Here is a 23,705-nt window from a genome sequence, read left to right as displayed (position 1 = left end):
CCAGGACAGTCATGATTACATAGACTCTGGCTCAACAAACAAACAAACAAACAAACAAAGAAAAAGTCTTCCTTCAGGTTGTGAATAGTAAATGTGAAAAACGTGAAAGCTTTGATATGCATAGTCTACTGCCCTGGAATTTCTCTGAGATACAAAAGCTTATTTAATTTTTTTAGATTTATTTTATATGTTTGAGTGCTTTTGCCTGCATATATGTTTGCATACCACATGTGTGCCTAGTGTCTAAGAAGGTCAGAAAAGGACATCAGATCTTCTGGAACTGGAGTATCAGACATTTGTGAGCTACCATATGGGCTCTGGGATTGAACCTGGGTCTCTCCAACCACCAGAACCCCCCCACACCCAAGTTAGAGCCCGAATTCCGCCCTATGTAGAACATGCTCTAATACAGAGCTGCAGCCTCAGCTCCTAGGATGTCGGTGTTTTACATCCCATAATATTGGCTTATTAGACACCTAATGGGTGTCATATGGCCTTGTTAATATTGCTTCGATAGAATACCGCGGTGGGATAATTTATACAGAAGAGGGTTTTATTTAATGTTGTGTTTGCTTATGTGTGTGTGTGTGTGTGAAGGGAGGTGCAGACCAAGGTCAGAATGGGTGTCCTGCTCTTCTACTCCCGGCTTTATTCTCTTGGGACAGAGTCTTTCATTGAGCCTGGAGCTAAACTGGCAGCAAGCTACAGCAGTTCTCCGGAGCCTACATCAGCACTGGAATTTACAGGTGCATGTGATCACGCCAGGCTTTTTACTCAAGTAGAGATTCAAAGTCATGTTTTGTTTGTTTGTTTGTTTGAGACAGGGTTTCTCTGTAGTCCTGGCTGTCCTGAAACTCACTCTGTAGACCAGGCTAGCTTCGAACTCAGAAATCTGCCTGCCTCTGCCTCCCAGGTGCTGGGATTAAAGGCGTGCGCCACCACTGCCCGGCAAAAGTCATTAAAAAGTTTTTAATCTTGCATTTGAGCCATCTCTCCAGCCTCTAGGTCAGGGTTTACATTATGTAGTCAGGGAAGTCCAATGTTGAGAGCATTCGGGGATAAGGGCCACCCTACCCTGGAAGTGCAAATGATGCTGACAAAATCTGAGTCAGGTGTCAAACTCACAGCCTGGAGGCCTATCAGTCAGCTTTAATCCTTTGAGGGTGGAGTCCTAGTGCTTGAAACACCTCCCACTACGGGCCCCACCTCCCAACACAACCACTTTGGCCATCAAGTTCGTATCTAGTGTACTTTTGCAGATGTCCGTTCAAAAACGCATGGGTAGACTAACAATAAACTTTGATTTATAGGGTTTGAGAAACATGATCTCCAGATACGTTAGGAAGCAGTTCTCTTGACCTTCATTGAGGTGATGTTGGGACAGGACTGACAGGTGAGAGAGGTTTATGAATAACAGGTATTAGTCTGGGGTGGGGGTGGGGGATGAACTCTTTGCCCGCTGCGTGGCTTTTAGTTGTAGATCCAGTGCCCTGCCTACTCTTCTCCACTCTGAAGGGTCCCTGCTTTCTGTTAACATCACTCTTGAGTCAGATCCACGCTATTTTGTGTGGAAAGGAGCCAGGGAGGAAACCAGGCAGTTTCTCCGATCATTGTAAGGGATGCTTTTCGACAGAAAAATCTCTAGCGATGCGAGTCGGAATCATCCTTAAGTTGTGTTTTGACTAGAGCCAAGCTATCTGGCGATGGAGCCCAGCGTGTGGGGAAGGGTGTGTTTGGGACCTACACTCTGCGGCCCGTCTGCACAGCGGGAGGGAGGATCGGGGATAAGGGACTCGCGCGCCGGGTAGCCGCGCCATTGCGGAGCGTGGCCGCAGGGACCCGAGGGGGCGGGGCCCTGGAGGCCGCCACGCGGCGCGAGGCCTAGATTGTCAACCGCATAACTGTGGCAGACGAAGAGGGAGGAGCTTCGGCCACGCAAGGCCTGCTGCCCCGCAGCCTCGCCACTATCAGGGGCTCCCACCAACAGACCCCTTTGTGTGTATGCCCCCGCCCCGGAGGCTCCTCAGCCAGCGGCGCTGAGAACCCTCATTGGCTCAGCCCGACGGCTACGCCGATTGGCCCTCGGGGTCCCCGACGTGAGGGCCGCTTTCCCTCTCTCTTATTGGCCCGCTGAGCTGCCTATCAGACAGCCTCGTGGGCTGATTGCTCGGCCTCACGGAGTCCCTGGAAGCAGTTCCGGGAAACCCCGCGTGCTGCCGGGATCGCGTCTCTGTCCATGCAGGGGGGGAGGGGGTGGCGCGCGCGCCATTTCTAGTCGTTTTCAAAGCGCCTCGCGCTGATTCTCACGGGCCAGGTCGCCGGCCCCCCGCTCTGCCCTGGTGAGTCTCGCGCTGGCCCGTGGGGGGAGGGGCCGGGAGTCCCGGTCTGACCGGACTCGGCCGGGTCCAGGCTCGGTGCCCTGGCCTGCAGTTTGGGTCTTTGCTCCGAGGCCCGAGGGTGGGGGTGGGGATGGGCCGGGGGCGGCTTCTGCTCCGGCCGGCCGCGCAGCCGTGGGCCTGAATCCCGCCGCCGCGCCTCCTCTCTCTCGCTCATCCTTCTCAGGCCCTCCGGTGCCCTGGTCCCTCGGTCCGCTGTCCTCCGTGCGGCCTGCCGGTCTCGCGGTGCTTTTCCCGCCTCCGCCCGCCGCTGTCCGCGGCCCGGCCGGGCGAAGGGTTTCAGGCGTTTTTTTTTTTCTTTTTGAGTCCGGTGCTTGCCGGTAGGCCTGCGGACAGGCCTGACCCGCATCTCGCCGCGCCGCGAGTGGGATGTGTTGATAACCGGGTCGCGCCCGAGGGGGTGGGGTGAGCTGAGGGCGGGGTGCAAGTCCCGGGGTTACCCGAGCCGGGAGCAAACTTTTATGGGAGTCGGATCGGAGCCGAGGGGCCGAGGTATGGGGGGTGCCTCCCGCCCGATCCCCAACCTGCATGCTTCGAACCGGGATTTGAAGGAAAAAATGACTACTAGAGGCCGTGACACTTGGTTTCGAGCGGCGCCTGAGCTAGGTAATTCTGAGAATGTCATAGGCGCTCCAGATTGGAAAAGCGCTTCTTTTTCTTACACGGTAGTATCCATGTGGCCAGAATTTTAAGACGAAAGCCCAGGGGTTTTTGAAAGGTTCAGTCCTTCCTCGTTACCTTTTGAGGTTTTTTTTTCTCTGTCCTTTAGAAGCAGAATGTATGTGTCAGGAGTCAGTCGTAGTGATGAAGGGCTTGCTTGATACTCCTGAGCTTTGAGATAACCGTTAGCTTTCGTTGGTTCTTCTAAAAGTCCGTCTCTCAACATTTTGCTTAGAGATGTTCGCCAAAAGTCAGGGAAGAGCTAGTACTGACTTCCCAAATCTCCCAGCGGTCCTTATAAATCTTATTTAAACGACTTTATTTTGTAATTTTCTTTTTTTCTCCTTTTTTTTTTCCAAAAATGTTTATGCCAAAGGATCCCAGTCACTTTAGTATATTTGCTGCATCCAGAAATATGGTTTGGCAGTGCGGCATTGTTGTTGAATGAAGTGAGTTTAAATGGTCTCATAACATAAAAGTCTTTTAAATGAGCACTTTGTATTTGGCTTGAAGAGTCCCCCTGTTGATCTGAAGGTTTTATTTCCTGGAGTCTATTTTACCTTTTTTTTTTTTTTTTTAAGGTTAAAGTTGACAAAGTCTGAACATTTAAAAAGTTTTAATATCGATGATAGTCATAAATTTGTCTTGTGCTTAATACATAACTTGTCATTTTGCTTCACGCATACTTTTAAAGAGACACTCCACCTTAACAGATGTTCATTGCACTTCTCAGTTAATTTGCCTCCTGTAACATAGTATTCATAGGTGCAGTGCTATGAAGGTCTTGTTATAGAACTGTTGAGTCGTGGTGATCTTAGTATAGTGTTTGTGGGAGGGAATGGGAAAGCACAAATGTATGTCCACAGAAAGATTTTGGATTTTAGAGTGCTTCTTTAGAAGACTAGGTTGTATTAATCAGTAAATCTGCTCGATTATCTTACGTGCTAGTAGATTCTTGTGCCAGTTTTGGATGTTTCTATTTTTGCTAGTTCATCAGAATTTGAGGCTTGCTTTGTTTGATATATCTGTTTAGGTATAGTCGGCGTCTCTGTAGACATTAGAGGGCTAGGAAGAGGTTTGTGATGAGAAGTTACACAGCTGTCAGGTCATTCTTATTAACACCCTTCACACTCTGCTTTCTACTGTTGCCTTCCTCTTTCTCTTCTCATTAACTTCAACTAAATATCAGTGGATGTTCAAATGAAGAGTTGTTTTGTGTCGGGAAACAGCATTTACACAGTAGTGTTGGATGAGTGATTAGGAATGGATTAGCTCTCTTAGGCTATAGTGCTTGTAGGTGATTTGTTGTTTCTATCTTGAGTTTCTTCAGGAACTGTAGGCATTTCCTTGAGACCCAGCCTCATCACACGTCTCTTGAACCACCCATTCTTTTCATCACATTGTAATCTCACACACACACTTAAATTCCCTGACTTGGAGGTAGCATAGACTGGCCTTTGGTATGCTTTTGTGATTTACTCTCTCTTCAGGGAGTTGGTCCATTTCAGCATTATATACAGGCTGAACATACAGAATGATTTTGGTAGGTTAATCTAGAAATCTGAAGAAGTTTAGGCCAGTTAGATAGTGTTTGTGAAGTTTTTTTGGAAGTTGTTTATTCAGTATTTTTTGCAACTTTCTTTCACTGACAAGAAAAATTCTACTCATATTCCTGATTTTTTTTAAAAACAAGAAGCAATCTCAATTATAGCTCACTTATTTTTGTGTAGACTTTAAACAATGGCTTAGCTTTTAAAGTTGGTCATTTTTTCTTTTAAATCTGTGAATGGGAATAGCAAATTAATTTTAGAACAAAATGTGAAAGTTGTGTTTTTAAGTGAGGTGGAGAGAACCTAAGCCACCAGCTCTTTGAACTAGATACAACATGGATTTATTTCATACCTATGTTGTTTCTGAAGCAGAGCTAGGAAAAATGGAAAGTTCTTAAACCTTGATTAAGTGATGTGTGGGTGTTCATTCTGTTTTAAATCAAACTTTAGAACTCTATAAGCTGAGGGGCCTTTAGGATTTCGCGGTGGTTTGTTGATCTGCTCCCCAGAACACAACGGCTGCTTGTGTTACTCAGCAATTGTACCTGCAATAAATTCAAGTCCTTCTAACCCAGAGTACATGAAGTTGCTTAAGGATCCAATACTTCCATGTACATTTTCTATAGTTTCACAAGATTATTACTGAAAATTTAGATCAGATGCTCACAAAAGGCATAAAATATTCTGGATAGTTATTAGCAGCATGTGTACAAATTAGTTCAGGTAAATCATGCATTGTCCTACAAACTAGTTATTTCTGGCTTAATGTAATATAGCTCCTGAATTTTTTCCAGCAGCATAATAAAATGGCTAATCAGGTGAATGGTAATGCGGTACAGTTAAAAGAAGAGGAAGAACCAATGGATACTTCCAGTGTAACTCACACAGAACACTACAAGACACTGATAGAGGCAGGCCTCCCACAGAAGGTGGCAGAAAGACTTGATGAAATATTTCAGACAGGTATAATATGCATTTCTTGTTTCTGACTGGTTATGAAAGTGAGGGCAAACCACGTTGAATTTTATAGATTTTAAGGATAAATAATGCTTACTGTTTGTGATCTGTGTAGAGCAAATACTTTCTCTTCATTGAGGGCATATTGGGTTTGACTTTATTATTCCTGTTTCATTATTTTGAAGCATTCTTAGTGTTGAATATGCAGACTTAGTTGTTTCAGAACAGAACATCAATTTGTCTTAGATTTACTACCAATTAAAATGTATGTTTCAGCATACCAAATTTTGCATTTTCCCCTTAACCTAAGTCAGTCATCAGTTTGCTTTTACTTTTCTACTTTTCGCTTTTTAAAAGTGATTGTTAAGTCAGCTTAGGTCTGATTAGGTGGCATACTAAGAGGAATAGTTAGACTGTATTGTCTGAAATGACAATATATGTAATACGCCGTGAGAGTTTGTGGCCTGTCTAGTTTCTAGTAGACAGAAATTCACATCTCTCAGGTAATTTGGAAGTGTTTGGTTTGCAACAGCTGTTTTTTTTGTTTTTGTTTTTTTTTTCCTTAATGTGTAAGTCCCATGGTTAAGTGCTTAAGCAAATTTGAACATCTTAATATGGTTGGTTGTAAGTGGTTTGAAGTTTTAAAGAGGGAGAGAAATATTTACCCTTAGGGAATGGTGTTCGTAAATAAATGTGTCCTCCTTTGGGGCCATAGATGGAAACTTTCTTCCTCTGTTTGTGTGCCTATCCAGATCAGGAGAGAGAATTGAATTGTTTCTTTTAGAAATATGTTTTAAATTTAGTAGACATAGCTGCGCTTTTTTTCTTAAATATTTTAAATTTTGGAGATTTAATTTTAGACACTAAAAGGCTTATAAAAATGACTCCTGGTTGATGGTCCCATTTGAAAACCAGTCCTCAGGAACTTCTGTGACATTTCTACCCTAGAGAACTCGCAGTGATCTGCTTAGAGACTTCCCTGTATAGTGCTTTGTTAGTTACTAAGAGGCCAGAGGTCTGGGTGAAGGATTGGATTGACAGGATGGATTGATGGTGGTCCTGAGCTGTGGCTGTGGGTGGTGGTATGAAATATTCAACTGAGGAAACTCCAGTCGCTTAGCCATGATCATTCTGAGCTTTTAAAACATGACATGGCAACATTTCAAACAATAATAACTTTGCAAGTGGCATTAATTTATTTTCAATTTATTTACTGTATGAAATAAAGTTTTTTTTGGTTTTCCAAAATAGAATCACTTTTGCTGTTGGTTCATATGGACTTGGGGAGGGGAATGTTTATCTGGTATTTCTATTTACATTGGACCAATTCTGAAAAGGTTCCTTATATATTAAGAGTTATTTTAAACATAATAGATGTTCTGTGAGTAGTTAAGTAGACTACATATATAGAATGCAGCATATATGTTTTCTGCATAATTTAAACGTCTGTAACATTTTTACTGACATTTGAAGGAGATTGTCATTATTGACAGTGTTGTGAATGTCACAGCATCTTTTAAATCTCAGCTTGTTAATTCAGAAGAGCAAAAGGCTGACTTAAAATACAAGTTTCAGAATTGATTTAGCAAGATGCACTTGAATTTGTAGAATTTAAAATGCCTTTCCACATTCTGACTGCAGCAAACTAGATGCTTGGATTTTAATTTATGTTTGGTGCTAAAGAGGGAAAACCTTTGATACTCTTTGGAGTGGAAAGAATTAAGTAAAATTGGTTTTCCTATTTTCTTACCTCTTCTATAGTAAACAAGTGTAACAACCTGTAATTTGAATGTTTGTCCTTGAGACAGATAGTGTATTCTTACATTCTAATATAAACCAGAATTTCCTAAATGAATGGTTCATCTGTAGTACAGTACCTGCACCAGACTTTCAGAACTTACCGCTGTTTGGGGGAGTTAGAAACATTTTAGGATCTTTCCACTAAAGTTTTTTTTTTTTTTTTTTTAAGTTAAAAATTCACATTTATAGTTGATATTCTATTTTTGATTTTTGTACTTGTATTTGACCTTTCTATATCTTATTTGTTTAGCTATGTATATGCATATAATTAAATGAAAATGTAGTTTGTCAGATAATATTGAGTATAACAATGTTATAACCTTACTAGACAGTTTGGCTTACCCCTTTTATTACAATAGTGTTAACCCTTTTCAATTTAATTTTTAGGGTTGGTAGCTTATGTCGATCTTGATGAAAGAGCCATTGATGCTCTCAGGGAATTTAATGAAGAAGGAGCTCTGTCTGTACTACAGCAGTTCAAAGAAAGTGACTTATCTCATGTTCAGGTAAGGTCAGTACTAGCAAATTCGTCCAGCAGTTATGATCTTATGATCTGCAGCTGTTTAACTGTGACAGAACTCTTTTCCCTGTGGGGACGTGGGCTATTTTGTTTGTGACTATCTCTCCTTTAAGAGATAAACATTTAAGAGAAAAAAAGGTCTTTTGTGTCACAGAGTTTCAGAAGCATGAACACAAAGCAAAAGTTACACAAAGCAAAAGTTACAGTAAGTTACTTTAAAAACTTAGTCCTGATTTGATTTTATTTGTTTAAATTGCTTATAATAAGGAGGGACCTATCTTTATGTGAGAAATACTTGTAGCCATTTTGGAAAGATAGTCCAGATTCAATTAAATATTAACAAATGGAAACCTTCTCTGCTCCCCCCCACCCCCCACCCCCCCCAAACACACACAATTTAGAAGGCAAACTTCCTGTCTGCTCCAGCCTCTGGCATGTCAAAGTAATTTGTTGAATGAATGGAATGAGTGTTTTTGTTAAAATGTTGGTGTTGAAATTTAAATTTATTGTGTATTTGACCCTTCAGAGATTCCTGGTAATTCTCCCTTTTGAATTGCTTGCGTCTTTTAGAACAAAAGTGCATTTTTATGTGGAGTTATGAAGACCTACAGGCAAAGAGAGAAACAAGGCAGCAAGGTACAAGAGTCCACGAAAGGGCCCGATGAAGCAAAGATCAAGGTAAAAACGTGACTTAGGGAGTTACTGTATTTGATAAAAAGGTCTAATTCAGACTCTTCCTTGGTCTTCTGACAAAGAGCGAGGGACATTTTTATTATTATTTTATAAGCACTGTTTATATTTTTGTTTGGTACAGGGTCCCATTATGTAGCTCAAACTGGCCTGGAACTCACTGTATAGCCCAGGTTTGGTTCCAAACTCAAGGTGATTGATTGATTGATCCTGCCTTAGCCTCCTGAGTGCTGAAGTGAAAGGCCAGAGTCTGGGACTTTTTCTCTTAGGAAAGAGTTGTTGTATTCTAACTGCTTTCTTCCTTTTGAATTTTCTCTGACCTCAGTGTATTTATAAAATGGTCTTGACCTTTCATGACCATTTGTAAAATGGATGAAGTTGTGCCTACCTCCTTAAGTTGTGAAGATTAGGTGAATTCATATGTAAAATATCTACCCTCCCTCACCCCCAATCATCATCATCATTATTATTAACTTACGATTTTCCTAAAAGACCTAGTTAAAGGAGTATTGTCAGGGCTGCAATGACTCCCCCAACCACTGCTTTACACATTTTGAGATCTAACCCAGGGCTTTATACATGCTAATCACGTGCCTAAACTCTCCTGCCAGATTTAATTTGAATGGTACTGAATTTTAGTGTGGCTCAGGTATGACTAACTCTGTAAAGTGCCTTTATACTTTCTCCATTTAAAGTGGTCTAGCCCCATTCTTATGCAAATTCCAAACTACTGTATACCAACTCTGATTGGCTGACTAATTCCTGTGAGCCCCCCTCTTCCCCTGTTAGAAAAATGAAAGGTCCAATATATCCATTCCTTGTGGAATCCCAGGGTTAACTAAATCTAACATTAATCTGGTCTTACTCTATGTAATTAAATACCTAACATGCAAAGCCCTTCTCTTTCTTGGTAGAGTGCATGTTTTGTTTGCCAACAAAAGATATTCTGTAGGCCTTTCATATGAAATTTCATATGAATGTTATCTAAACTATAGTGCAAGCTCTTTGAGGGCAAGGGCTTCTTCTGTTAACTAATGTTAATGAAATAATGTTTCATTTTTTGAAATCAGAATATATTTATTTGGTAGTTGCCAAATTTAGAGTCTATCCTGTGAGATATTTCAGTTGTGTTGAGCTTGTGGATTGGCAAGAAAATGAAGCAGACAAATGGACTAGTTAAGGGCAGTTGTGATCTGTGTGTATATCGGGAACCAAACCCAGGAGTTCTACAAGAGCAACAGGTGTGCTGTATTTCAGAGCTGTCTCTCTAGCCACCCACTTTTAAATAGTTTACTGTTATTTTTAATTATGTGTATGTGTGTTTGTCTGAGTGTGGGTTTGTACACATGACTACAGTGTCCATGGAGGCCAGAAGAGGGTATTGGACCCTCTGGACCTAGAGTCACAAACAGTTTATAATGAGACATCTCACATGCTTGCTGTGCACTAAAACTTGTGTCCTCTGGAAGAGCAGTAAACTCTCTTAACTGCTAAGTCGTACCTCTGTTTCCTGAGTACTGGGATTAAAGTCATGCACTACTACTGCTCGGCCCCATATCTGTTTTATGTGACACTGGAGATGAATCCAGTGCCCGATGCATGTATGCTGCAGCCCCATGCATGTATGCTGCAGCTGCTCTGTTTTTTTTTTTTTTTTTTTTTTTGTTGTTGTTGTTGTTTGTTTTTGTTTTTTCAAGACAGGGTTTCTCTGTGTAGACCAGGCTGGCCTTGAACTCAGAAATCTGCCTGCCTCTGCCTCCCAAGTGCTGGGATTAAAGGCGTGTGCCACGACTGGCTGACCAGCTGCTCCTTTTTTAATTAGTTGTAAAATGCATTTCATAAGATGCTATAGCTTCTGTGTATATTTATATTTCCAAGTTTAACATAAGTAATTATCTTTAGGCCTTGCTTGAGAGGACTGGTTATACTTTGGATGTAACCACAGGACAGAGGAAGTATGGTGGTCCTCCACCAGACACTGTGTACTCGGGTGTGCAGCCTGGGATTGGAACAGAGGTAAGTCCTCTTACCCCTCTGTGGAGAGATCTTTCCAGTTTATTAACTGTATTACCTAGCGTGTGATGTGGGTAAAGTACTTGATTACTTTCCAAGTGTGGCTAGTGTTGGGAGTATTGATGTGTAGTTTGTGTCATTATCAGCAAGGGTAACTAACTAACCTTGGTATAGAAAGAAATCTTTTTTTTTTTTTCAAGGTTTAATATATATATATATATATATATAATATACAGTATATATACTATATATAATATATATTAATATATATTAATATTTAATATATATATATATACAGTGTGTATATATATATATATATATACTGTAGCTGTCTTCAGACACACAAGAAGAAGGTGTCAGTTCCCATGACAGATGGTTGTGAGCCACCATTTGGTTGCTGGGAATCGAACTCAGGGTCTCTGAAAGAGCAGTCAGTGCTCTTAACTGCTGAGCCATCTCTCCAGCCCAGTATAGATACCTTAAAGCAAAGAAATGTAGATAATTCTTGGAGCTTACTGCTAAAGGAAAAGCAGTTTTTAATTTTGCAGAGTTTTTACATTTGTTGTGCTAGGGATTGAGTTTGGGGCCTCATTCATTCTGAGCATATGTTCCACCACTTCGCTGTGCTCCTGACCTAAACCTTTGATTTGAAATTACATCTTAGTATATAGCCCAGACTGCCGTGACTTGCAGGCCTCCCTTATGAATGTTGTGGTTGTGGGCATGTGTCACTGGACTCAGCTCATGTTTATTTTATTTTTTTGTTTCATTTTGTTTTTGAGACAGGGTTTCTCTGTGTAGTCCTGGCTGTCCTGGAACTCACTCTGTAGACCAGGCTGGCCTCGAACTCAGAGGTAATGCCTGCTCCTGCCTTCCAAGTGCTGGGATTAAAGGCATATTCTACTACCATCTGGCATGCCTTTGTTCTTTTGGTTTGTTGTTGTTGTCATTGTTATTTTTTGAGACAGAGTTTGATATAGCCCAAGTTGTCCTAGAACTAGCTAACTTAAAATCTTCCTGCTTGCACCGCTGGAATGCTGGGATGACAAGTTTACTCCACAGCAGGTTTATGTAATGCTGAGGATCCAACCCAGACTTCTGTGTGCTAGGCAAGCACCCCACTCCTTGCATCCCTCCCACATCCTGCAGCTCTAGTACCTCTCACTCTCTTGTTAGTATTTATTGTAGCTCTCTTGGATCTTTACATGGAGAAACTAGGTGACAAAAAGCACTGGTTATGCAGGGAGCTTTTCTGATTGGATGTTTCCATTGTCTATATTTAGTGCCAGGAACACAGTGCACAGTATTTGATGAAAGAGATCTAAAAAAACAAAAAACCCCAGAATTTCTGGCCTTTTCATAACAAATTTAAACTAGCTTGAGTGATACAGGATTTCTTTTTTCTTTTGTGGGGTAGGATCTCATTTGGAGTGTGATAGAGGATGTGTCTATGAATGTAGGCATGTGGAGGGTGGAGGAACAGCTCCTCTTCCACTGTCCGTTTGTTGTGGGGACTGAAATCAGATCCTGAGGCTTGTGTGACAGGTGCTTTCACCGAAGCTCCAAGGCAGTTTGCTGGATCTCACATAGTCTAAGACTTATGTGAGCTTGTTTGATAGCCTCTCAGTGCTTTGGTTCCAGGCGTGTTTGTAGGAGTCTCTTAAGCAGCGTGGTGGGAGGGAGGATGATAAACGAAACTTCTCAGATAGTCATGGTATCTGCTCCTTATTTGGGGAGTATTACTATGAGACTTGAGAGTTTTGTCTATTAGAGTTAGAAGAAAAACGTTTCCTCAGACTCCCATTTGAACAGTTTTTAGGGAGACAGTGATGGTTTAGACTGTTACAAATTATATGCTCATAAAACTGAAACTTTCCAAATGATCAGAAGAAAGATCATATTTGTTTTGTTTGTTTGTAAATGGATAAACAAAGGTGACTGTAGTTACCATTACTTCAAAGGAAAAAAGTGTATGTATGTGTTTGATGTGTAGTAGTTTATATGGAGATTAGAGGACAACTTTGGAGTTGAGTTGATTCCTTCCACCCTTATATGGGTTTGAGGTTTGAACTTAAGTCATCAGACTTGTGTGGAAAACATCTTTACTTGCTGAGCCACCGCCCCAGCATCAATGTCAAGGTCTGTCTTCTCTGTATACTGTGATCATTGCCTTTTGCTCTTTTGACCTTCATTTTCATGTTACAATAGTTCAAATATTCTACTTTTTAAATTATATTATTTTACGTGTAAAGGTGATCTTGCCTGCATGTATGTACCAGTTGCATGCCTGCTGCTTGCAAAGGCCAGAAGAGGATATTGGATCCTCTGGATTGAAAATGTAGATGGTAGTGAATCACCATGTGGGTACTGGGGGTTGAACCTAGACAGACCCTCTAGAACAATCAGTGCTCTTATCCTCTGAGCCATAACTTTAGACCCATATTCTATTTCTCTCTCTCTCTCTCTCTCTCTCTCTCTCTCTCTCTCTCTCTCTCTCTCTCTTTATTTATTTTGGTTTTTCGAGACAGGGTTTCTCTGTGTAGTCCTGGCTGTCTTGGATCTCACTCTGTGTAGACCAGGCTGGCCTCAAACTCAGAAATTCGCCTGCCTCTGCCTCCCAAGTGCTGGGATTAAAGGCGTGCGCCACCACTGCCCTGCGTAGATTCTATTTCTTAATGCTTAATATCAAAAGAGATTCTAAGCATTTTTGGGTTTAGAAACACTGGAACCATCTGTATATTACTAGTTTGTGACTGTTTTAAAATCACACAGTGTGGGCCTGTAAGAAGACTTGGTGTGTTAAGGTGCTTAATTGCCACACCTGGCTACCTGGGTTGGATTCCTGTAACACATGATGGAAGGAGAGAACCAACTCCTGCAAGTTGTCTTCTGACATTAGCATGTGTGCCATGGTGCATACTCCCATTCCCAGTATAAGTGTAATAAAAGAATAACATCATGTTATGTGATAATCTGTAGGGTTAGATTGGAACTCTGAGCCACCTAAGTTATTCACAGAAGCATGCACCATTAGTGAAACATAGGGTACACATATGTAATATTTTGGCCTTATTTCTCTCTTGTCCTCTCTAACAGCTTCTATTCTTCACTTTTTTTTTTCTAAGAATTATTTATTCATTTTATGTATGTGAGTACACTGTAGCTGTCTTCAGGCATCAGAAGAGGGCATCAGATCCAATTGCACATGGTTCTGGAAGAGTAGTTAGTGCTCTTAACTGCTGAGCCATCTCTCCAGGCCTATCTTTCACTTCTTAATGAATAATTTTAATTACACTTATATATGCACATGTCTAGTACGCATGTGGAGATCATAGGACAACTTACGGGAATTGTTTTTCTTCTACTGTGTGAATCCTGGATATGGAATTCAGGTTGTTGGGTTCTCTAGTAAGTAAGGGTATTTACCACTGAGCTTCTCACCATCCTCTGCCCTTAATCTTTTTTTTAATTAAATAAATTAATTTTGAGACAAGGGCTTTCAGCTCTGGCTGACCTAGAAGTCATCATCTAAACCAGATTGGCCTGCCTGTACCTCTTAAGAGCTGGGATTAGAGGTGTGGACCACCCATCCCAGTCTAATCCTTCACCTTTAATGTACTGTTTCTGCCATGATCTCTTTCAAAATTGACATTTATGCTTTATATGTGTTTCGTAGTGCTGAGGATCAAACCCAGGGCCCCACACATGCTAAAGCAAGCATTTCCACCATTGAGTCACATCCCCCTTGTCTATGTATTTTTAAAGCAGTATAGAAGTGTGGTTCTGCTGGGACTGGTGGCTCAGGCCTATAATCCAAACTACTTGGGAAGTAGAGATAGGAGAATCTCAATTTCAAGGCTTGTTTGGGCAGTTAGCAAAAACATATCTCAAAATAGACTGGGGTTGGAGGTGCTGGGGGTGAAGGGGCAGTGGCAGGGTAGGGCTGGTGTGATTGGTGTGTGATTTACACTTAGAATCCCAGCTCTTGAGGTAGGTGGCTCCTGTGGCTTTTGAGGCCAGCCAGCCTATATTAGACTCTATCAATCAATAATAATTAAACAGATAAATGTAGGGAGGGATAAGACTCGGTGATGGGGTCCTTATTTAATCTGTACAAGGCTTTAGGTTCTACCCTAGCACCACAAAAACTAACAGAGAATGTAAATAGTTCAACAGTTCACTTTCTTTGAACTGTCAGTTTTTTTCTATTAGTTGTAATATTGTTCTTACTTGTTTGTTTGAGGCAAGGATCTCGTATCTCAGGCTGTCTTCAAATTTTCTGTGTGGCAGACTACATCACTACTTGTGGCTTAGAATTCTTAGCATTAGAGTTTTTTCCTTATAAACATACATGCAAGATGACTAAATTAAAATGGAATAAACTGTATATTTCTTGTTCTTAAGGTAGATTCCTTGTTTTTTTTTTGTTTGTTTGAAGACTTATTTATTTAATGTATATGAGCATCTTGTCTCTGACGCCCAGAAGGGGCATCGGATCCCATTACAGATAGTTGTGAGCCACCATGTGGTTTCTGGGAATTGAACTCATGATCTCTGGAAGAGCAGACAGTGCTCTTACCCACTGAGCCATCTCTCTAGCCCCATATTCTTTGTTCTTAAGGTATCCTGAGACACCTCCAAGAGGGCAACACAGTTTAAAAGAAGCTACCTATGCTGCTTTTAAATTCAGTGTGCATGGGCACGTTGAGGCCAGAGGTCGATATTAGGTGTCTTCCTCAATTGCTTCCCACCACATATTTAAAAAATAAGACTGATTGATTTAATAATTTCTATGCGAGAGCAGTGGCACGGAACTGGAGGTGCAAGGTGTTGTGAGCTTCTATTGTGGGGGCTGAAAACTGAACCTGGGTTGTCTGCAAGAGCACCAAGTGCTTGTAGTTACTGAACTGTCCGTCCAGCCCTTATTTTTAAAACTTTATTGTATGTGTGTGTGTGTGGTGGTGGGGAGCATACATAAATACTATGATTTGCATTTTATAGTGTGCATGTCAGGGTCAGAAGACAACTCGGTGGAGTTGGTTCTCTCTTTCTACCTTTATGTGGATTTCAGAGATTGTCAGGCTAGTATAGTAAGCATTTTTACCTGTTGAATCATCTGGCTTACCACGTTTTTGAAACAGGATCTCTCAGAGGGTAAAGTGCTTGAGGCCCGAGTTCTTTTTTTTTTTTTTTTTTTTTTTTTTGGTTTTTTGAGACAGGGTTTCTCTGTAGTCCTGGAACTCACTGTGTAGACCGGGCTGGCCTCGAACTCAGAAATCCGCCTGCCTCTACCTCCCAAGTGCTGGGATTAAAGGCGTGCGCCACCACTGCCCAGTGAGGCCCAAGTTCTAATCCCTGGCATCAGTGTAAAAGCTGGTCTTGGTGGCATGTTTGTAATCCTTACAAGGTTGGGAGCAGAGACCAATAGGTTTCTGTAGTCCAGGTTGGCCTTAAACTCACAGAGATCCATTTGCAACCTTGTCCAAGTGCTAGGATTCAAGTCATGCCCAGCACCTATTTTTACTTTGTGTATGTACATTACTTGTGTGCAACAGCGTGCCGAGGCCCTGCCTACCTTGAGTTGCAGGCAGTTGGTTCTAGGAATTGACTTTGGGTCGTCTAATCACTTCGCTATTATTCTTCAGCAGAAACACCCATCAATCTGTACATTCTCATTCTCAGGATAACTAGTGCTTAGCAGTTGTTAATGAGTGCATACCTGTAGAAGTAACTTACAGAATGTCTTCTCTAAAGAATAGACTTAATCATCTCCAAATTCAGTTCTTAAATCCATATGTACTTAAACCACACAAAACAAACACAAAAACACATAATTTAAAAAAAAAAAAAAAAGGAACTAGGGAAGTTGCTCAGTGATTAAGAGCACTTGATGCTCTTGCAAAGGACCTGGATTCTGCTCCCAGCACCCACATTGGTTGGCTTACAGATGTGTGTAGCTCCATTTCAGAGGAATCCAGCACAGCTTTCTGGCCTTCACCTATATAGACAAGCAGGCACACACATACATAAATAAAAATAATTTTTAAAAATTCATTTTTATTTCAAGTATATTGGTGTTTTGCCTGCATGTATGTCTTTTAAGAGAAATGTTGGAGCCTCTGAATTGGAGTTACAGACAGTTGTGAACTGTCATGTGAGTTCTGGGTATTGAACCCTGGTCCTCTGGAAGAATAGCCAGTGCTCTTAACCACTGAGCCATCTCTCCAGCCTCATATTTGAGAAAAAAAAAAGAAGATGACTGTTAATTTTAAACAGTATGTAGACTCATGTCTAATCTGATTATGCGGTATTTTATTCTCCAGTTAGTATTTTATGACTGCATTGGGAAGCAAGTTTTGTTCATTCTCACTAATATACACAGGATATCTATGAGGTCATATGCTGCCTGATTATTTTTTTGGGAGAGAGTGGATTTTTGCTGTCTTGCCCTGCTTGCTCTTCAACTCTTGGACTCAAATGATTCTTCTACCTCTTCTGTATGAGTAGCTGGGAATACAGGTTGAAGCTTCTTTGGCCATTATATTAAACTTCTGTTCAGTGGTTCTCCATCTTCCTAATGCTGTGACCCTTTAATACAGTTCCTCATGTTGAGGTGAACTCCTGACAATATTATTTTTGTTGCTACTTCATAACTGCAATTTTGCTTTTCTTCTTCTTCTTCTTTTTTTTTTTCTTTCGAGACAGGGTTTCTCTGTGTAGCCCTGGCTGTCCTGGAACTCACTCTGTAGACCAGGCTGGCCTCGAACTCAGAAATCCACCTGCCTCTGCCTCCCAAGTGCTGGGATTAAAGGCGTGCGCCACCACCGCCCGGCCCCTATTTTCATTATTTGGGATATATGCAACCAGTAGGAACTGAAATTTTTAACATTGCATAGCTGTTTTTGGAGTTAAGTAATTTTTGTTTACTTATTTTTGATACAGGGTATTACTATGTAGCCTTGGCTGGTTTGAAGCTAGATTATATAGTCCAGTCAGGCCTTGAATTTACAGAGCCTTGCTTGCCTCTGCCTCTGAGTACTGAGCAGGATTAAAGACATATACCACCACGCTTGGCCAATAATAAAATTTTTTACGTTCTTATTTGCAGTGCTAGGGATTGAAGCCAGGGTTTTACTCATTCAAGGGAGGCACTCTACCACTGAGCTATATATATATACCCAGTCCCAGTGATGTCTGTCATGGTTCAGAATGCTTCTGTCACTTTATTAGTTTTCTATGGTTTAGGTCATTGTTCAGAATTTAAAGTATTGATGTAGATGAGTTTTCACTAGAAAATTTTTCTCATGTAAAAGTTTACTGTCTTAGATTTTATGGTTTGTAAATGTTTTATCAGAAGATTGTTTTAGGGCTAGGCATGCAGTGCACAGCTTTAATGGAGCACTCGGGAGACAGGGGCAGGCAGCTCACTGAATTTGAGGCCAGCCTGGTCTACAAAGAAATTTTCAGGACAACCAGGGCTACACAGAAAGTTTCTGTCTTGAACTCATCCCTGTCCCCCTACCCCCAAATATGGATGTTGGAGAAATTTGAAATGTTTGATGTAACTGCTAATTTTCTACTTTAATGTTATTATCTTATAACTTAACCCTACTTTGTAATTTTTTTTGTTTACAATTAAAGAAATACTATGACTTCCTTAAACCGTAAAAAATAATTTTTTTCACACCTTAGAATTCAGTGTGCTAGCCAAGAATGATAAGCTACTTAGGAAGGAGGCGGAGGAGGGGGGTTGGCAAGAGTTTTTGAAAACTATTAAGGTTGTGGGTGTGTTTTTGTTTGTTTGTTTGTTTTGGGGGGGGTTGTTTGTTTGGTTTTTTGTTTGGTTTTTTTTTTTTTTTTTTTTTTTTTGGTTTTTCAAGACAGGGTTTCTCTGTGTAGCTCTGGCTGTCCTGGAACTCACTCTGTAGACCAGGCTGGCCTAGAACTCAGAAATCCGCCTGCCTCTGCCTCCCAAGTGCTGGGATTAAAGGCGTGTGCCACCACCGCCCGGCAAGGTTGCTTTTTTAGATAATGAAGATTTTAATATTGAGAAAACTTGATGAAAGAAAGCCAGGTTAATTTTCTTACTAAGTTACTGCTTTATAAAAATGATTAGTATCATATTTCTATGAAGGTACAGATTAGCCTTTTCTTCATTCTTTCTTTTAACAATATCCCATTTTGTAGTCCTGGTTGCCTGTAACTCACAGAGATCTGTGAGAAAAGGCAAATTATAAAATTTTAAAATTTGAAGTTGTTAGTACAGTTTTGTGCAGCTACCAGTATGTTTTATTTTCAGTATAGACCTTAACTTTTTGTTGATGGCCCTAAGGCTTTTTTATGTTTGTTTTGTTTTTTGAGACAAGGTCTTCATCTTGGCAGGTCTGGAACTACCTGTTTAGATGAGGCTAGCCTCAGAACATATTGAGATCTACCTGCCTCTGCCTCACAAATAAATGCCTGTGTAACCTCAGCCACCTGACTTTATTAAAAGGTAGGATTCACATTTAATCCAAATCAACTGCCAGATTCAAATTGCCCCCATTCTACCTTAAGTATCTTATGCCTTTATCCTCTAATAAGAGACAGGAACTCTGGTTCTAAAATGAAGTACTTATGTTTAATTTTATTTCAGGTCTTCGTAGGTAAAATTCCAAGAGACTTGTATGAGGATGAGTTGGTGCCCCTTTTTGAGAAGGCTGGTCCTATCTGGGATCTACGCCTCATGATGGATCCACTCTCTGGTCAGAACAGAGGCTATGCATTTATCACCTTCTGTGGAAAAGAAGCTGCCCAGGAAGCAGTTAAACTGGTATGTGATAAATATCCATTGTCTAAGAACTTACCATTTGAGAGAATAAACCAATTCAAAAACATTTGCAGTTACCATTGTTTCATTTCCTTTAGTCCTTTTAATATCTTTATATTGTCTGATTTGGTGTGTAACCTTTTGTTTTATTTTTTCTGATTATAATTCTAAGTTAACAGATTGGTTAGCATGATTTTATTTAGTAGCAAACAAATTCAGTTTTTTCTTTTTGCTGTCTGTCACTTCTTGCTGTTGAGCTTTAGATTTGGTGCTGAAGTAGAATGGAGGCTGAGGTGGTTCTGCAGAGTGTAACTGGAAGAAATAGTGTGCATCTGTTTTGTTTTTATCACAATCCAGCTGTGCTGTGCAGTTAACAAAGTGTATTCTAAATCTCTCCTTTTCTGCTATGTAATAGCCAGCCTTCTGTGGCTTCCCTTTCTCCAAGAACTTTTTACCACCTTGTGTTTCTTAGAGCAGAACTAAGTTTTGAGGATGGCCTGTACTCTTTCTCTCTCAGTGTATTAAAGTGACAGTGTTACTGTTTTTGGCAGATTTTTGCCAGACATCTAAGAGCATATGCAATGTGGTGTGGCAGTTCTTGTTCTTTTTTAAGACAGCTGTATCCATCAAATGTTTTTGTTTCATTAGTGAGTTTGAATTAGTCCTTTATTAGCTTGGTCCAGCTTTTTAGTTTTTCTGTTGGATTTTTCTCTTTAAACTTGTTTATTCAATATTAAGGACATTTCAGGGCTTTATTTTCTCGTTTTTGACAGTGTATAGGTAACTAAAGAGATTTATTTATTCATATATATGAGTGCTCTATTTGCATGTGTTCCTGCATGACAGAAGAGGGCATCAGGATGCCGGTAAAATGGTTGTGAGCGACCTTGTGGTTGCTGGGAATTGAACTCCGGACCTCTGGAAGAGCAGCCAGTGCTCTTAACCACTGAGCTGTCTCACCAGTCCCATGGATAACTTTTAAAATTATATCTTTTAGTAAACTAGTGGTAAGTAATGTTAAAACATAAAATTTATTAAAGAATTCATCACATTTTTTATTGTCTTCATAAAGTTTTGAAAGTGTTCTGATACTTGATAACTTTATTCAGAATTGTGGTTTGTATACGGTGTGAAATTCCTAAAAGATTTTTTGGCATTGATTAAAGTTAATTGTTTCTTTTTATATGTAATTATTTGGCTATTGCTGATCTATATCTAACTTTATCCTCAAGGACTCTGAGTAAATGTTTTCAGGTATTCCTTCTGAAATTCTCTGGAAAGGAATGTTCAGGTAGATAAAATTGAAATAAATCAGCAGTGATGGTGCATGCCTTTAATTCTAGCACTTGGGAAGTAGAGAAATGCAGGTGGATTTCTGAGTTCAAGGCCCACCTGATCTACACAGTGAGTTCCAGGACAGCCAGGGCTATACAGAGAAACCCTGTCTCAAAAACAAAACAAAAAACAGGGAAGGGTGGGGGAGAGATTCAGGGTTAAAATGACGAGCTTTGAGCTCCTTTTATATGGATGAACAGTAGGGTTACAGAACTAAGCTATAGCTGGAGATTGTAACAAACTTAAAATCTGCACTCAGGTTTCTGCAAATGTGAGGGAGCTTGGTGAGTGTTTAATCTTAAATTGTGGGCTCTTTAGATTAATACTAGTTGTCCTCAGTAATATTAGTTGTCCTCAGTCTGGGGTGGTTTGGGGGTCTCCGGTTTTTTTCTTCCTTGCAGTGTGACAGCTATGAGATTCGCCCTGGTAAACACCTGGGAGTGTGCATTTCTGTGGCAAACAACAGACTTTTTGTTGGATCCATTCCAAAGAATAAAACTAAAGAGAACATTCTGGAAGAGTTCAGTAAAGTTACAGGTAAAACAAAAATGCATTTAGAAGTTGGTTTGTGGGAATCTGTTGCATTATTTATAAATATAAATGCTCTCCCAAAAGGAGATATATAGTAAACTAAGAGTTCAAGTCTCCTGTATCTCAGTTGCTTCTTTCTGCTTTAACAGTAGTTGGACTAAATAAATGTCTAAGTATTCTTGATTTATGGAATTTCCTTTTCACTTTGTCTTAATCGAACCTTGGTTTTTGCCAGAGCTTTTGCTCTCTAGCCCTCTACAAAGGCAATAGCTTTTTAGGATTAGGGAGAAGACAGTTCTCATTTCCCATTAACCTGTCTACATAAATTTTTAAAGATTCTAATTGAATCCATGTAGTTGATTGAGAAGTATATTTTATATCACAGGTCCACATACTTACATATTTAACTGGAGTCATGCATGGGAATACTTGTTTGTAGTCTTAGCACTTGGAGGTTAGGAGTTTAGAAAAAAAGCTTAACTCAAGAACAGTCTGGGATACATGAGATTCTATCTCAAAAAGCAAAGCAGAAGACCATATATAGTGTGTGAAAGCACTGAATAAGACTATCCCTTGACTATTACAAATGATTCAAACTACTTTCCATTCATTTTCACATTGTATGTGGGTGTTGGGGATTTGAACTTAGATTCTCTTGCTTTCACAGCAAACACTCTTCCCACTGAGCCATTTCCCTACAGCCTTGAAAGGCCTGGAGTTTGCTATATAGACCAGGCTTGCTATGTAGACCAGGCTGGCCTTGAATTTACAGAGACTTAGCTGCCTCCACCTCCAGAGTGCTGGAATTAAAGGAGTGTGCCACCAACCTGGCCTGCATTTCACTTTTAAATGTTGAAATTGGACCAGTGAGATGGCTCAGCTGGTAGAGGTGTTCTTCCTGCAGGCCTCAGGATCAAAGTTCGACTCCCAGATTACAGAGATTGGAGAGAGAGCCCTCTCATGAGAGTTGTTCTGTGACTTCTACAGATGCATGACACCATAGGAGCACCTGCTGCTGTGCACACTGGCATGCGCTCGCATGCTCTCTCTCTCTCCCTCCCTCTCTCCTTCCCTCCCTCCCCTCCTCTCTCTGTGTGTGTCTTTCTCCCTGTCTCTCCCTCCCCCATTTCCCCCCATATCATTTGAAAATACTGTTTTAAGACCATGATTTTCTCTTATAAAACTACTATATTCCCTTGTCATCCAGTCATACTGTCTTCTCCCTTTACTTGAAGCTGTCATTTATTACTCTGGATTTACGCTTTCTTTAACTTAAAGGTTGCCCTATGCTACTTCTCTTTTCAGTCCTAAGTTGATTTATTCTTAAGTATTCTCATTCATTCTTTCATTTTTGTTTTTTCAAGACAGGGTTTCTCTGTGTAATCCTGTCTGTCCTGGAACTCCTCTGTAGACCAGGCAGGCTGACCTTGAACTCACAGAGATCCACCTGCCTCTGCCTCTTGAGCGCTAGAATTAAAGGTGTGCATCACTACTGCCCAAGTACTATAAAATCTATTTAGATGACCTATCTAAGGCTAAACTTCAGTTCTATACTATCTAGAATAGATCATGGATCTTTTCTGCAGAACTTCTGTTTAGTCTGAAACCTTAATTTCTATTGCCCATTTTGTCTTGGTTGAATTGCTGTACTGACTGTTTATACAGTCATCCCTTCTGTCTGTGTCCTACTCATCCCTGCAGTATGTGCTCATTATAATTTTTGCTGACCAGTAAGGCACAGTGGTGGGTAAAAGAGGCCCGTTCTACCTTTAGAAGGCCTACATCTCAGAAAAGAGCTAAGACAAGAAAATAATTCTACGTTGTAGTAAAAATATTTTAAAGGGGAAGTTACAGAATGTTTTTTTCTTTCTTTCTTTTTTTTTTTCTTTTTTGGTTTTTTCGAGACAGGGTTTCTCTGTGTAGCCCTGGCTGTCCTGGAACTCACTCTGTAGACCAGGCTCGCCCAGAATGTTTTTATGGTTAGCTATTATAAGGTTTTATTTCAGGCAAGACCTTAATAACTCAAGAGTATATGGCATGCAAAGAACAGAGTGCTTTCCAAAAGATTAACATAGAGCTAGTGTCCAAGTCAAGGAGTAACTTATTATAGTAAAGTAACTGAGAAAAAGCTAATGTTTGTTAAAAACAAATTAAAAGTAGAATTATATGAGATGAAGCAGTCAAGGCTCTTCTACCGTAAGAAGTTTGTATTTTATTGCATACAGAATTAGAAAATGTTTGAAGTTCGTAAGCATGGAGTAACAGGTCTTTCATCTTTACAGGATGCTTTTCTATTGCTTTGTGGATAAGGGCTTAGAGCTGTGATCAGGATTAGTAGTAGTAGATTAGAGAGAACTAAGAACCAGGGTAATAGTGAGATGAAAAGAACTAAATGTGCTGGATTTGGACAGTAGAGATGACATAAAAGAGTTACTGTTTTCTGG

At 40.4% G+C, this 23,705-nt stretch overlaps 1 protein-coding gene across 1 annotated transcript in view; it reads left to right on the top strand.

The window, feature by feature from the left end:
- The first annotated feature begins 2,199 nt into the window (after positions 1 to 2,199).
- Hnrnpr (heterogeneous nuclear ribonucleoprotein R) overlaps positions 2,200 to 23,705 on the top strand; it is a 25,798-nt gene continuing 4,292 nt past the window's right edge. The window contains exons 1-7 of the mRNA XM_034502002.2: positions 2,200 to 2,339; positions 5,401 to 5,569; positions 7,751 to 7,869; positions 8,454 to 8,561; positions 10,476 to 10,589; positions 19,222 to 19,398; positions 21,132 to 21,290. Of these exons, the coding sequence (XP_034357893.1) occupies positions 5,413 to 5,569; positions 7,751 to 7,869; positions 8,454 to 8,561; positions 10,476 to 10,589; positions 19,222 to 19,398; positions 21,132 to 21,290 (834 nt within the window). The 5' untranslated portion in view covers positions 2,200 to 2,339; positions 5,401 to 5,412. The remainder of the gene's footprint in view (positions 2,340 to 5,400; positions 5,570 to 7,750; positions 7,870 to 8,453; positions 8,562 to 10,475; positions 10,590 to 19,221; positions 19,399 to 21,131; positions 21,291 to 23,705) is intronic.

This window comes from Arvicanthis niloticus, chromosome 5 (genome assembly GCF_011762505.2).
Source record: "Arvicanthis niloticus isolate mArvNil1 chromosome 5, mArvNil1.pat.X, whole genome shotgun sequence".
NCBI classification, from domain to species: Eukaryota; Metazoa; Chordata; class Mammalia; order Rodentia; family Muridae; genus Arvicanthis; species Arvicanthis niloticus.
The sequence above is the reverse complement of the archived record's forward strand: the minus strand, read 5'-3'. Positions and strand labels throughout refer to the sequence as shown.